The sequence below is a fragment of the Notechis scutatus genome, chromosome 4, assembly GCF_049901735.1.
Source record: "Notechis scutatus isolate UNSWTSFEM ecotype Mainland chromosome 4, rNotScu1.2, whole genome shotgun sequence".
Taxonomy (NCBI): Eukaryota; Metazoa; Chordata; class Lepidosauria; order Squamata; family Elapidae; genus Notechis; species Notechis scutatus.
In genome coordinates this window covers 122144023-122157285 of record NC_142012.1, presented here as the reverse complement: position 1 = coordinate 122157285, position 13263 = coordinate 122144023, and the positions used below count along the sequence as shown (strand labels likewise).

General features: G+C 35.4%; 1 protein-coding gene across 3 annotated transcripts in view; it reads left to right on the top strand.

Moving 5' to 3' along the window:
• Positions 1 to 6845: 6845 nt before the first annotated feature.
• The window catches only part of PDZD7 (PDZ domain containing 7), a 33610-nt gene continuing 27192 nt past the window's right edge, over positions 6846 to 13263 (top strand). For 2 of the 3 annotated variants that reach the window (XM_087964634.1, XM_087964633.1), the window contains exons 1-4: positions 6848 to 6924; positions 9692 to 10105; positions 11670 to 11810; positions 12403 to 12577. In XM_087964634.1, coding sequence (XP_087820760.1) covers positions 9913 to 10105; positions 11670 to 11810; positions 12403 to 12577 — 509 coding nt within the window. In that variant the 5' untranslated portion in view covers positions 6848 to 6924; positions 9692 to 9912. Of the gene's footprint in view, positions 6925 to 9551; positions 10106 to 11669; positions 11811 to 12402; positions 12578 to 13263 lie in introns of all 3 variants that reach the window. The other variant, XM_087964635.1, reaches the window with a different exon arrangement.

Here is a 13263-nt window from a genome sequence, read left to right as displayed (position 1 = left end):
AAGTCGCTGGTTTTATTTTCAGGGGTTGCAAAAAGGGGTTTCAGAACATTGTTTATGTTAGATTGTGCTGGCATCAGTAGAAAGAGTCTCCTTCGAAGAGCAGTGTGTAGTCAGCACATAGTAAGTGCCTCATGTTAGTATCAGATTCCTGCTGTAAAGGTCATGTTATAATTTATGCTGCTTTTGTAATTCTTATGTATTGTTCCAGAGGGTATATAACTTTTAGGGCTTGTCTGCATTCCCAGTGATTGCTGTAGTTGTGCATGGCAATAAAAGAGAATTTGTGCATCTCTCTCCATACTTCCTCATCCCTTACTTACGTGGCCATTTTCCCACAACAGTTGTATATAAACCAAACTTGGGCTAAGTAGAGATTGAAGGATATAGTTGCATGTCACATCATGGGGTTGTTTCAATTAAATAGCTGGGGTGGGACAGGAGAGGCTCTGTAATGGTTTAAGCCTCTTCCTGTTTCAGTGAAGTTTGTTTTGGAATGGAAGCTGCAATTGTTTTTATTCACATTATATAAACATTGTAAAATACTAGAGCCCAGTAGGTTGCACTTAGGCCTCATTGTTTTAATTTAATGGAGAAATAAGAATTTTTTTTAAATGTTCATATACTGATTTGGGCTGCTCAAAGGTGCTTCGGACACAATTGCCGGGGATACTGAATGTACATTTTGGCTTGTTTATGTACTTCATAAACTCCTGCTAGTTTCCCCATACCATAACTATCCATCTGCAACAAATACAGAAATGATAGCCCCTCAAAAAATCTGCCATTTATGCTTGTAGGTTCATAGATAGGCACTGAGTCAGCACCAATTCAATAGATATTGAATGACCACCTGTCAAAAAATCAGATTTCATACTGTATATTTTATTTGTAGATTAAATTATATATACATAAGGTAAAAACTCCTTAAAGTCGACTTCATGCTTGGTGAATATAAGGGCACATTCATATTGTTTTCTTGGTGACTATTCAGAAAGCAGACTATTCATTTGCAATAGTCTTCTAGTTGTAATTTTGTTCCTTCCCAGTCTATCCTCTGGATTTCCTGATGGTCTCCCATCCAAATAGTAATCACCCAAGACTTTGTTTAGTTTTGGGTTTTTTTTTAGATTAGCCAAACTCAATAAATCAGCAATTCTGGAGGTTCCCAACAGGACATTAATGGACCTTTCTCCAAAGCCCACCTCCTAACCAACTTCATGTCCAGTTTGGAGAATCAATCGAGAAACCTACCAGATTATGGAAGTGACCAATCTCTCTTCCAGAATTCAAACATCAAAGGAGAACAGAGGGGACCAAGTACCAGGAGGAAATGTCTACAAAATATTTCAATTCTCCTTATCTTTTATAACATATCGGTGAGTTTGGGTTTGATTATATCATATCTAGCAAGTTTCCTAGATCAAATGGAGTTCTAGACTGGGGTAGCCTCTTAAGGAAGTCTAAGATCTACAGACCACTAGAACAGTGTCTTCTCGATGTCATTTTGAAAACATAATTGATCCGTTTCACAGTGGCAGGTCTTAGTTCAGGCCTACTGAAGCCCTGTGCTCTGTGGAGATAAGAACAGCTCCAATTAATTGGGCCAGGCATTGTGCACCAGCATGGAGAGATGCCATTTTTGAATGGTTAATTTATGAACAGTTATTAAATTACAACTATCAGCACATCCACTATCAAAATAAATTAGAAGCATTTCATAAATAAGATTAACTATTAAAAGAGAAAAGGAAAGGCACAGAGAATATATTAAATGCCAGCTCATGCTTAATGCTTACAAATATGGGACAGAATTAGAAACATATCAAAACCTTCAATAAATTCTTCTGAACAAAGGAAAAGAGTTATTTGGCATCTAAAGGTTCTATTTTCTTGTTTTCCATCAAATTAATTCTGTTTAATTCTCTCTGATCTGACATCGAAAACAAGTGCCAAATCCCACAATTTGGCATCAGGTTTTCATATTCTAGACTAAGCTTGCGGTGATTATGTAATAGCTTTATGGTGGATTTCTAAGGCTAGAATTGATTCATCCGTGGTGCTGTCTCACCACAAAGGAAGGGAAAATGACAGAAGTAGTGGAGGACAGGGAAGAAAAGTAGCCAGTGGGTATTGAAAATGTGTTACTTTTATGGAGATAATTAGACATTTTCAATTAAATATCATCTACAGGAGATCATTTTAGCTAGGCTTGTCAAATCTGAAGAGGATAAGAGTTGGAATTTTGTTTTCTTATAGCTTTTCCCCTACTGGTGAGTTTTTATAAGTAATTCTTGGTGCCTGTGTTCATAAAAAGCCAATTTGCTATATCGGTTGAGATGCTGCCTAGAAACCAGGAGACTGTGAGTTCTACTCCCACCTTAGACATGAAAACTGACTGGGTGACTTTGGGCCAACTGTTTTCTCTCAGCCCAGCTTACCTCACAGTGTAATTGTTGTGGGAGAGGAAGGTGGATGTCCCATCACCTTGAGTGACTTACAAAGTAACAAAGGTGGGATAAAAGTCAAATAAATAAATTACCAACCCAGTCAGTTAAAGTCCTAACACCGTAATTTGTAGCCTATGGTGCTGCACTGAGATTGAGCATCTTCTTAAAGTGGTGCCTTGGATTCCAAAAAAAGTCTTACGTTGCAGTTTCAGGGTAATCTTTGCATATAGTGTGAAGCTTTCAAACAACAGATGAAAAAACATATATAGAAGATTGTTGTGGAATTTTTAGCCATGAAATTTGGATTAAGAGAAAATGTTCATGAATGAAAAGTAACACAATCCTCCAGAAATTTAGAACTTTAGAACAAAAGACAGAATCCCATCACTCTTTCAGGGTGACTCTTTTAAAAAAATATTATCTGGAGAAAAATAACTATTTTTCCCATGTTCATGAGATGTACATTATGTAAGTGTATGAATTAATATATAACAGCATTCAAATATACACTTCCACCAATTTTCTTTTTTGAACATATCTATTTTATATAAGTTTACTTAATATATCGAACTGCTGGCCCCAATAAGATAGACCAGCTAGAATAAATAATCTAACAAGTTTGTACTTCTTTCTCCCTTTCTGTGAATAGGAAGAGGCTTTTTAGAGACATTTTCTCAAGTTATTTTCTTGGTTCTGGCTCAAGGCTTGCTTCTCTGATCAATTCTTTGGTAGCAGCTCCTCCTCCTGACCTTCAAGGCTACTTAGCCTCCACAAACCTCAACCCTGCCACAGTCAAAATTACTCTGAGTTGCTTACATACCATAGTATAGGTAAGACAAATATGAAAACATCCACAATCATTGAAGACCAATCACAATTATAACTATAGCATAAATCACATGAAAAAAATCAATCCCCTTCCAAAAATAACAAAAATAAACATATGAAATTAAAAAGTAATAGATAAGACAAAAAAGAACAACAAAATGTTATCAAATATAAACATATGAAAAATTCCTCAGAAATAATTCCATTTTAACAATAATCACAATTACTTAGTTTTGTGAACAGCCTGACCTACCTTAAAAATCACTTTGTAGGATTTTATAGAATCATTGTCTTTAGGAGCAATCTGCTAAGGTGGTAGCAGGGTAGGGTAGACTAATAAAGGTGGGATGCCAGTGTCATGATTCAAATCCTGCCTCTTTCTACATACTTTGCGATGTTGCATGGCCATGTAAAAGGGGTGGAGCTGTTAGCTTCAAAGATTTCTATTTGTATCTTAAAAATATGAGGGACCTTGTCCTGATGAATGCCTATGCAAAGAGCTTCAAATTTTGCTTTATTAACCTGTCTTCTTTTCTTTGGCTAGGTGTGGATTCTGTATACCTATGGAACACGCCCATACCTTGTAAGCCAGATTGAACAGTCCTTCTATGGCTTTACTCTCTGGGCCATTGTGGTCAATATTTCCCTGCCATTGGGCATATTTCATCGCATGCATTCAGTGGCCAGCCTCTTTGAAATCTACTGCAAGACCTGCTGAGAGAGAGCATACCAGCTTGAAGATAATAAATGCCTGATTGCTTCATTGAGGATGATACTAAATGTGGATATGTGAAGGAAAATAGCTATTATTTCCAAAAGAGTTGCTGTTATCTGATCATACCTTGTAAATCAAACACATTATAATTCCTCTCACCTTTACATATAGAATAGTATGATTATCAGTTATATTTTCTGGAGAAACCAAAAGTAAACTAATTGACCAAAAATGACTCGGAAACCATTTTTCATAAGTCTGTATGCTCAATTGGGAAGTCCGGACTCAAATTGGTTCCAAGTAAACCAATTGAACAAAATAATAATAATATCAGAATTTGAAAGTAAAAGTTCTTCTTGGTCGACCCAGGGCGTTGAGATTTATCTAATTTAATTCCTGGAAAAGATGGTTTTCTGATGATTTCTTCCACAAGAGAAAAAAAGCGGCTATTTTGAGGTGCTGAAGGGAAAGTTTACTCTCCCTCCCGACGGAATTAAGCCGGAAGGGAGAGGATAAAGAAAATATATTAATTTGGATCTTGTTGGAGGAGATGCCTTGAAGACTTGAGGACAGAAATACAATCTTAATAAGGCTTTAAAATATAGACTTGGATTCTTTTTTTTTATTTGTTTGATACCACCCCTGGAAGAGGAAGGGGGAATTTTGGCTTGCTTGGATTTATTGAGGATTGTGGATTTTGGGATTGTTTTGCCTTTCTCTCGGAATATTTGGTTGGTGTAAGAAGAAAGAGGAATAAAGAAAAGAAAAGATTTATTTATAATGGCTTTCCTTTTGAAGACCTGAGGGATGAATATGAGCAAACAAAAGCAGCCTGCAAAGATGGCATGGAAAAAGCTTTTCTATTTCTAGAAATGGCGCTGGTCAATTACCAACAGACAATGGAACAGATGGAAACGGAAGAAGAACAACAAGGAAGAGACGAAGACGCCATCTTCATTGAATCCCAAAACTTATCTAAGGAAGAAGGAAGGAGGAGAGCAAGGAAAATGAAGGACTTAAGATCTAAAAAAACATTTGAGAAAGAGAAAATATGATGCAAAGTAAATATAATGATAATAAACAAGAGAAAAAGGGAACACAACAGAGAAGGGATCCCAGCAAGGCAGAGGTTAGAAGAAGAAGGGGGTAGGAAGATTTGGTGGGGAAGAAAGAAAGGGGAAAGGCGGAGAAAAGCCTCAAAGCTTTAAAATTGGATGGGAGAAGAGGGATTTTTTTTAGAGACAAAGGATGAAATATAATTTTCTGTAAGAAAGATTCTGCTAAGGTACAGAAGATGGTATTGTAACATTTATATTTGAAATAGTAAATTAGAATGGTTTAAGATTTAATAAGAAATTAAAATGTTGAAGTTTTTAATAATGATTGATTTTAAAATGTAATAAAATATCGAAGGAAAGGAGGATACAATGTATTTAAATATTTTTGGTGGATAGAATGTACCAAGCAGAACCAAATTGGGTATTTGTTATGCTGAATGTTAATTTTACTAACTTAGGGGAGGATAGAAAGGCATCATACTCTGATTAGTGATTTCAGGAGAAATTTTTTTTATTATAAGAAGAGATAGAGGGATAATTGAATGGGCAAAAGATACAAATTTAATGATTTAATTAAGATGGATTAAATAAGATAGAAATGTGAAGAGTGATATGTGCTATTATTTTAGCCCATGCAAAGAGAGGTAACTGGGGCCAAGTACTTTACTAAAAGATTTTTTTTATGTTTGTTTGTGTTTGTTTGTGTTTTATGAGAATATTGGGGAAATTATTGTAGAAAGACAGGGAAAGATTCAATATGTAATGATTTGTTTGTTGTTGAAACTTTTAATAAAACTTGTTTTAAAAAAAAAAAATAATATCAGAATTGGTCACCTTTTCTGTACAAGATGTTCAACGACAGAGTCTCTCCTCAAAAGCTTGTAGTCTAAGCAGAATTACAAAATATCCCTAGGTATTCCTAATGACAGAAATCATGGGATAAATTGTATGAGGAATTTCTAAAGAAACTAAATTTAAGGAAGAGTTTGCTCTGAATTGTAAAGTGATTATCTCTCTATTATTAGTCTCTAGTCAGAGTGGTGTCAAAGAAGAGACAGATTGATAAATATTTGGCTGTCAAAGTATAAGGAACAGACTATTCTCTCACAGCTAAGTCTGAAAATTGGGATAACTGAAGCAAGCGGAACTTACAGCTATTCAGTTGGCTTCTTAATTGAATGTACTTATTCTATCATTCTCAGTTAAATTCCACCTAATAATTCCACCTTTCCCATTTAATTGCAAGACATCCCCTGTGTTGCACCTGATAAAACCATCTTTCCCATTTAGTTGCATATGCTTTAAGGACCTTAATATAGAAGGGACAAAAAGGTATTAATTATTTTAATAAATTTATATGACCAATGTGTCACTCGCTAAAACAATCACATTTTAATCTTTTGTAATTAACCCCTTTGCTAGTGAAAGTATAAATATGATACATAAATCATCAAAGTGTTCAAGACTCATGTAGCACTTCCAGTAAGATTTAATAGTATCTAGCTATTAATAAGCAAAATCTATTTTCTATATTAAAACATATGCCTCAGTTCAAAAATTTAAAAACAATATTTTGATGATTGGTTTCAATTTCTACAGATGTTCAGGTTACTCCCTAAGTGCTCCTATTTTTCTCTCTTAAATTCCCAGTCCCACATTTTACTCTCCACTGAGTTGGTTTTTGTCTACGAACTAATGCCATGAGGAAATACTGTGAATAACTGACAGATAATCTAACCTATGAAGGCCTTTGTTCCTAGTTGGACTAACCAATCCATGTGACATAGTGGGAGGTACCTGTTGCAAACATTAGATCTGCAGGTATCGGTGTGTGTTTTTCCCAGGTAAGGAAGTTTGCTGAGCAATGTGGAAACAGGTAAGGCATTTTTAAAGAGTTAGATTAGACATTTTAACGGTTTATCTTTCCTTTCTGTCCCTTACTTATTTTCAAATTCTTTTGTGTTAAGTAAGGATGAACTGTAGTTTTAACAAGACAAGTTTTAAAAAAAAAAGACTTACCTGAATAAGGTAGAGCATAATTTAATCCAAGGGGTTTAGAAGTTCTGTCCAAGGTCCTGAAAATTCTTGCTCCTCTGGAGCAAAAGGAGCAGAAGAGTGTATTCTTGGAAAAAAATATCTACTAGTGGCCTTGTATTAGATGTAACATGCCCCGTATCTCATCTTCTCTCATAGTTGTCTGTAAGTTCCCCATCCTTGTGCTGTGTCTCTAATGGAAGGATGAAATCACTTATTTATTAGGGTCAGGTCACTGAGCAAGCAGGCTGTTTCCAGATAATATGCAAGCAAAGAGGATATTGTGGAGGGAGGGGAGGAGAATGGGCCTAGTATATCATTCATGCTGAAGAGCCCGGAAAATCCCTTCTCTCTTTCCTATGTGAGATTACATGGCAGAAGGAAGGGAGAACTCTCCTGGGTCTTAGACATAACAATGCCGACGATTGTGCTGCCTAGAAACAAAAGGCATGTCTTATTGAGAGTACAATAAAGCTTGTAATTAATGAAAACAAAATGTTGCACATTAAGAGCAAAATATTTTGCTGTGATATGTTTACATTCTGGTTCAAGTTCTAAGCAAGTGTTGCTTAATGAATATGGGATGATAGATGTTTCAGAGATTGCAACAGAGTCCCCATATTATCAAACAGAAGTACTGAACGAATTTTAAATTCAAATCCAGCTTGATGTCCAGCTATGAAGTAATCTTTCAGTGTAACATAAAGTGAAATTTTGATCAGGCTCCCACTGTTTACTGCCTAATATCTATTTGTCTCTACCTGCACTTCACATCTTCCTGTTTTGATAACTGGCCTATGTCTGCCACTAGATATGTAAAAAATGCCTGTTTTAATTATTCCTACTCATTTAATTTATAATAAGTAGTGAACAAAGTGGCACATGTTTAGACATTGTTTAAGTATAAGAAAGTATAAGCATACAAGCAAAAATGCATTTTTAATTTCTATAATTTCATAAAACTTATCTAATTATTTGTTTTCTCTGCCTTATTTTTATTTTTGTCAGTATTGCAAATTGAAATGCTATGGTTTAGCTGGATAATAGCAATAGATTCTTATGCAATTCAGTAAAAGATTTTGAAATATATTCCTGATTTCTAGTCTCTGATTACTTTCTGGAAAAAAAAATATCAGAATAAATTTTAAAAGAGTTGTTTTTCTTTTCAAACATTTAAATTTGCACTGATCTCAGTCACTTACTATAGAAATGTCAAGGTAGTCTGATGTAATCATGAACAAACAAAATAATTTCAGTCAAGTTCTGGTCTCAATATGAATATGGAACTATGGAAGCTCATCAGATTTGCTTGAAATTTCCAAGCCATACATCTAATGCTACATTAATAAAGTAAACAAGTATATATACTAGACTCTCATTTCCCACCCTGAGAGATGTGTATGTGCTGCAACTTTTGGAATCTTGGATAATTCCCACCGAACACATTTGGAGAATACCAGATTCTGTAAAGTTGCTTTCCGTTTAACCTCTCTATCAGACCGTGATCTTGGAAAGGAAAGAATCTGACCCCATCTTCCTTTCGGTTTTAAATTTAACCATTTTTTTCTAAGTCAGCTTTATTCATTTTGAAATTGTTCATTCATCATGTTGATTCCCAGTAATATGTCTGCTTCTAGGAGTATAAAATGATGCATCCACCACATTACTCCAAAGAGCAAACAATCTAGGAATTCTGAATATGCATTAGATTTTTCTTTACTTTATGGTAACTGCTTTGCATATAACAATCACCTGAGGGCTACTGAATTGGGTCTGCAAAACCGGTTCGGCCTTCTATCTATATCATCAACCATGTGGATTTTTTACAGCAGGTCTGATAGCTCTATATAATCTGATGAATGAATCAATCTATTTTCTGGCTTTGGACAATATTTCATACAAGGAATCAAATTAACTGAGTTTCTACAACATGCTAAGTCAAGAAATCAAACTAAAACTAGGTATAAAATAACAAAGTTTATATCCTGTAGAACTGCTTGGACTTTTTAACTATTTTAACCGGAACTATTTAACTCATTGAGCGAATACAGCCATTGTGTATTACTCCCTAAGTCATATTCAGTAGTTTAATATTTGACTCACACATTTTAATTCTTAAAGATTTTCTCAATACTGAAAATGACAAAAAGCTTTATTCTCTCCTAAAAGTTTAAAAAAGATGAAGGGTGGCTTTGTCAGCTAGGCTTCCAAAATGGCATAAAATGGAGTGAAGTTATTTTAGCCTGGAAACTAAGATTTATTTTTCTGTTTCCAAACAATGTAATCATATTTCCTCACAATTCATATCCAACATGGTTCAGTGTAATTTCTTTCAAGTTCTCCTTGTAGATAGGTTTCCGATCTTAATCTGAGATTTTTTAAGTACAGCAGTATATAAATGTCTGTGAGTGTATGCATATATGTTTATATATATGCAATTGTTTAATTACATATTTGTTGTTAATATAGTACAACTGTATGGAAGTAAGAGCAATTCACAGATCAAGCCCTCTGAGAAGCAAGGTGTTTTATCTAGATCCTCCATTTTAAATATAAAAACAGTTTTCTATATTTTTTTTGTATTTGTATTTTCGTACAATTTTCATCAGCAAAATGAACCCTCACGCTCGATAGCAAGGTGCATTGGAATATGCTCAACAACTTTTTTCTCTGAAAAAAACAACCAAAGAGGCCAAAATCTAACTCTTGTCAGCCTTCATGAGGAAAACAGACTCTTCCATCACCCAAGACAAGGCGTGCTTCTCCAAAAGATCTGTAGAATCAGATGGCTTGAAAGTCTCGCCAGGAGCAACCAAAGTCTGATCTTGCCATGGCTAATATTTCGGATTCCTTCCCGGAGGAGTTCTTTTATCCTGCTCATTCTCAGGACTCCAGCAGTGAGATCAGCACAGCTAACCTCCACTTGCTGAGCAGGCAGAATCGTCTTATGAATGGGAATAATCAAAACTTCCACCCATCATCGCCTATGGGAAGAGTTATTCTTATTAACACACCACTAGAAGGTACTTTTGGGGTGAACAGGGGAGACCACAGCACACAGATGACATTTCTCATATCTGAAGCTCTGATTTCTGGTGTAGTTTAATGAATGTTCACCAAGGATGAAAATCAAGTTTGCTAATATTATTAGCAGTTTGTCTTCAATCTTAGTATCCTTTTGAATGAATGAATGAATGAATGAATGAATGAATGAATTGGAAGGAACTTGGAGGTCTTCTAGTCCAACCCCCTGCTCAAGCAGGAGACCCTAAACTCTTTCAGATAAGTGACTTTCTAGTTTCTTCTTAAAAACATCCAGTCATGTTTTTAATGGACAACAGTGAAAAGTTCTACCAGTTATGCATTAGCATAACATAGATAACCTTTATCCACAAATACATAGCACTTGTGTATTCATAGACTTCTACTCTACTTTCCTATGTACATACATCACTAGAATAATAAAGAAATATGGCTTAAAGATTTAATTCCAGAAATCAAACATGACCATCTTCTAAATATTTTGGGGTTTTTTATATATGGTCTTCCACAACTCTTTACACCCATCGAGATATGCTGGACTATGAATTTTGTCAGCCCAAGCTAACAGGTTCAATAGATGCACTAAGAATTATCATCTTACACATCTAAAAGTTTCTTGGGGAGAAAATTTGTTCTAACGGAAAAGAAAAAATATGTATCAAGGGACAACTGCTAAGTCTCCCTAGATACCATAATAATCAAGGAATGGATCAGGACCAACGAGAGAGAGAGAGAGAGAGAGAGAGAGAGAGAGAGAGAGAGAGAGAGAGAGAGAGATGATGGATGATAATAGATGAAATAGATAGATATACAAATATATAGATACAGATATAATTATATGTAGATATATAGACAGATATATAGATATAGATATATAGACATAGATATAGATGAGATAGATTTAGAGAAGATGGATAAATAGATAGATAGAGAAAGAGAGATGATAGATAGATAGATAGATAGATAGATAGATAGAGAGAGAGAGAGAGAGAGAGCTGGGTGACTTTGGGCCAGTCTCTCTCTCAGCCCAACTGCATAGGGCTATTATTGGGGGAGACAGAAACATTGGATGTGTTCACCTCCTGGAGTATTTATAAAAATAATAAAGGTGGGGTATAAATAAATAGATGCAGGATTTTCTTTTTTTCCTTAAATTGAATGGGGTATTGTAAAACTATTTTAGGATTTAAATCAATTTTTTGTGTCTTAAAACAAAACCTATGGTACCCATGAGGAATGCTCAGGGAGTTGATCTTATTCAGCAGCCATGGAGTCTTGATTATTCACTTTTTAAGTAACTTGTCTGAAATTTATAACACAGTCTGTGGCCTTTGGCTCTAGCCTATTTCACTATTATTCTTAAAACTGGTATGTCATTTGGAAAAAAGGCTGATCTGCATCTGATGTCTAAACATTTCTCCTGGTTTTCTGTCTATGGAGTGTTTTGGATGCAAGAGTGAGTAAGCATCCACTGGGCAGGCCAGCATACTGAGCTTTTTTGAAGCTATACCTTCATTACTGTTTTGTTTTATGTCCCCTTCATAGCTAACAGTGACGAGAGTGATGCTATCAATGCCATTACAGTGGAGAAGAGCAAAGACGGGAAGCTGGGTTTCAGTGTGCGTGGGGGCTCTGAACATGGCCTGGGTATTTTTGTCAGCAAGGTGGAGGAGGGCAGCAGTGCAGGTCAGTAAAAGGGCTTCAACGTTCCCAGACTCAAGCACAGGCAACAATCTGCTTATAAACTATTAATATAAAAACATATTCTGGGTTCAATGCTAGTCACTTCTACTCCAGTCCATATGTCTGGATATTGTAACCAAAATGAAAAATAATGTCACTAAAAGGTCATTCATCATATATTTTTCTTTGTATATCATATTGCTAAATCTGATATTTTAGAATGTTTTTACTGATGTTCTGGAAAATATGATAATATGTCAGGATTCACATACTTGCTTATGACTATCGTGAACAACCAGCATTTTGATAATGTAAAGACAAAAAGTTATTATACATTTTAGAATACTTGGGAAAAACCTACAGTGTGACTATATTTATCCATATAGTACAAAAAGGAGATAACCCAAAACAGTTGGGTAACATGTCCGTTGCAATATACTGTAAATGAATGGATAATAATTCAAAGTTCTAATCTATTTTGATGTAATTAAGTTGCTGTAGTTTGTCTCTTTGTTGTTTCAGTAGTTCTTTAATTTTAGTAAGCCCAGAAAAGGACAATCAATGAAACTGAACATTCTCTGCTTAATATAAACAGAACAGGCTGGACTTCGTGTTGGAGACAAAATCACAGAGGTGAACAGTGTGAGCTTGGAGAACATTACAATGGGAAGTGCCATCAAGGTTCTGACAGGGAATAACAGGCTGCGAATGGTTGTGAGACGTATGGGCAAAGTGCCAGGAATAAAGTTTTCCAAAGAAAAGACTACATGGTAAGTTGAACTGCCATTGTCAGTTTATACCCATTGTTGTCAACCATGGATAATCCAAAAATCACAATTGTACTGACTCAGACAAACGCACTGGCTTCAGGAGAGCAGTGACCAAGGGTTTCCTAAGAAGCAGGGAAATGCTATTAAAGTGAACTGTGATAGGGAACCAGAGAGGGAAAGGTCAAAAGGATGTGAGGTTACTGGGCTAAACTTCATCTTCCAAAATGAATTACTTTAAAACTAAGGTTAAAAGGGGGATTCATTTGTATAATGTGAAGGTAGGATATGAAGATTATATGTGAGGTGGAGGAGAACCACCTAATTTAATAAAAGGGAAACTGATAAAAGAGGATAGATCATAAATCTTTGAGAACCGGCTGAAAAATTGAGTCCATTGGAACTCACAGCAGCATACAAACACTGCCCAACTAATCCCCCTGTTTGGATGCTGACTTCCTTAGCTTTAGCAAGGCAGGTGTGTCCCATATCCTAGGACCGTGCCTTGGGAATTGGTAGGCTTGGGTTAAAAAAACAAAAAACATACGTGTGATGAGAATATTGGGAAAGGGGAAGTCCAGGCCAGAACGAATTTCTTGACAACATTTTATTTAAAATAATTACTATCAATTACCATGTCTGAAAATTCTCTGCAACATGTAAACTTGAATACAATGTCCCATTTAATA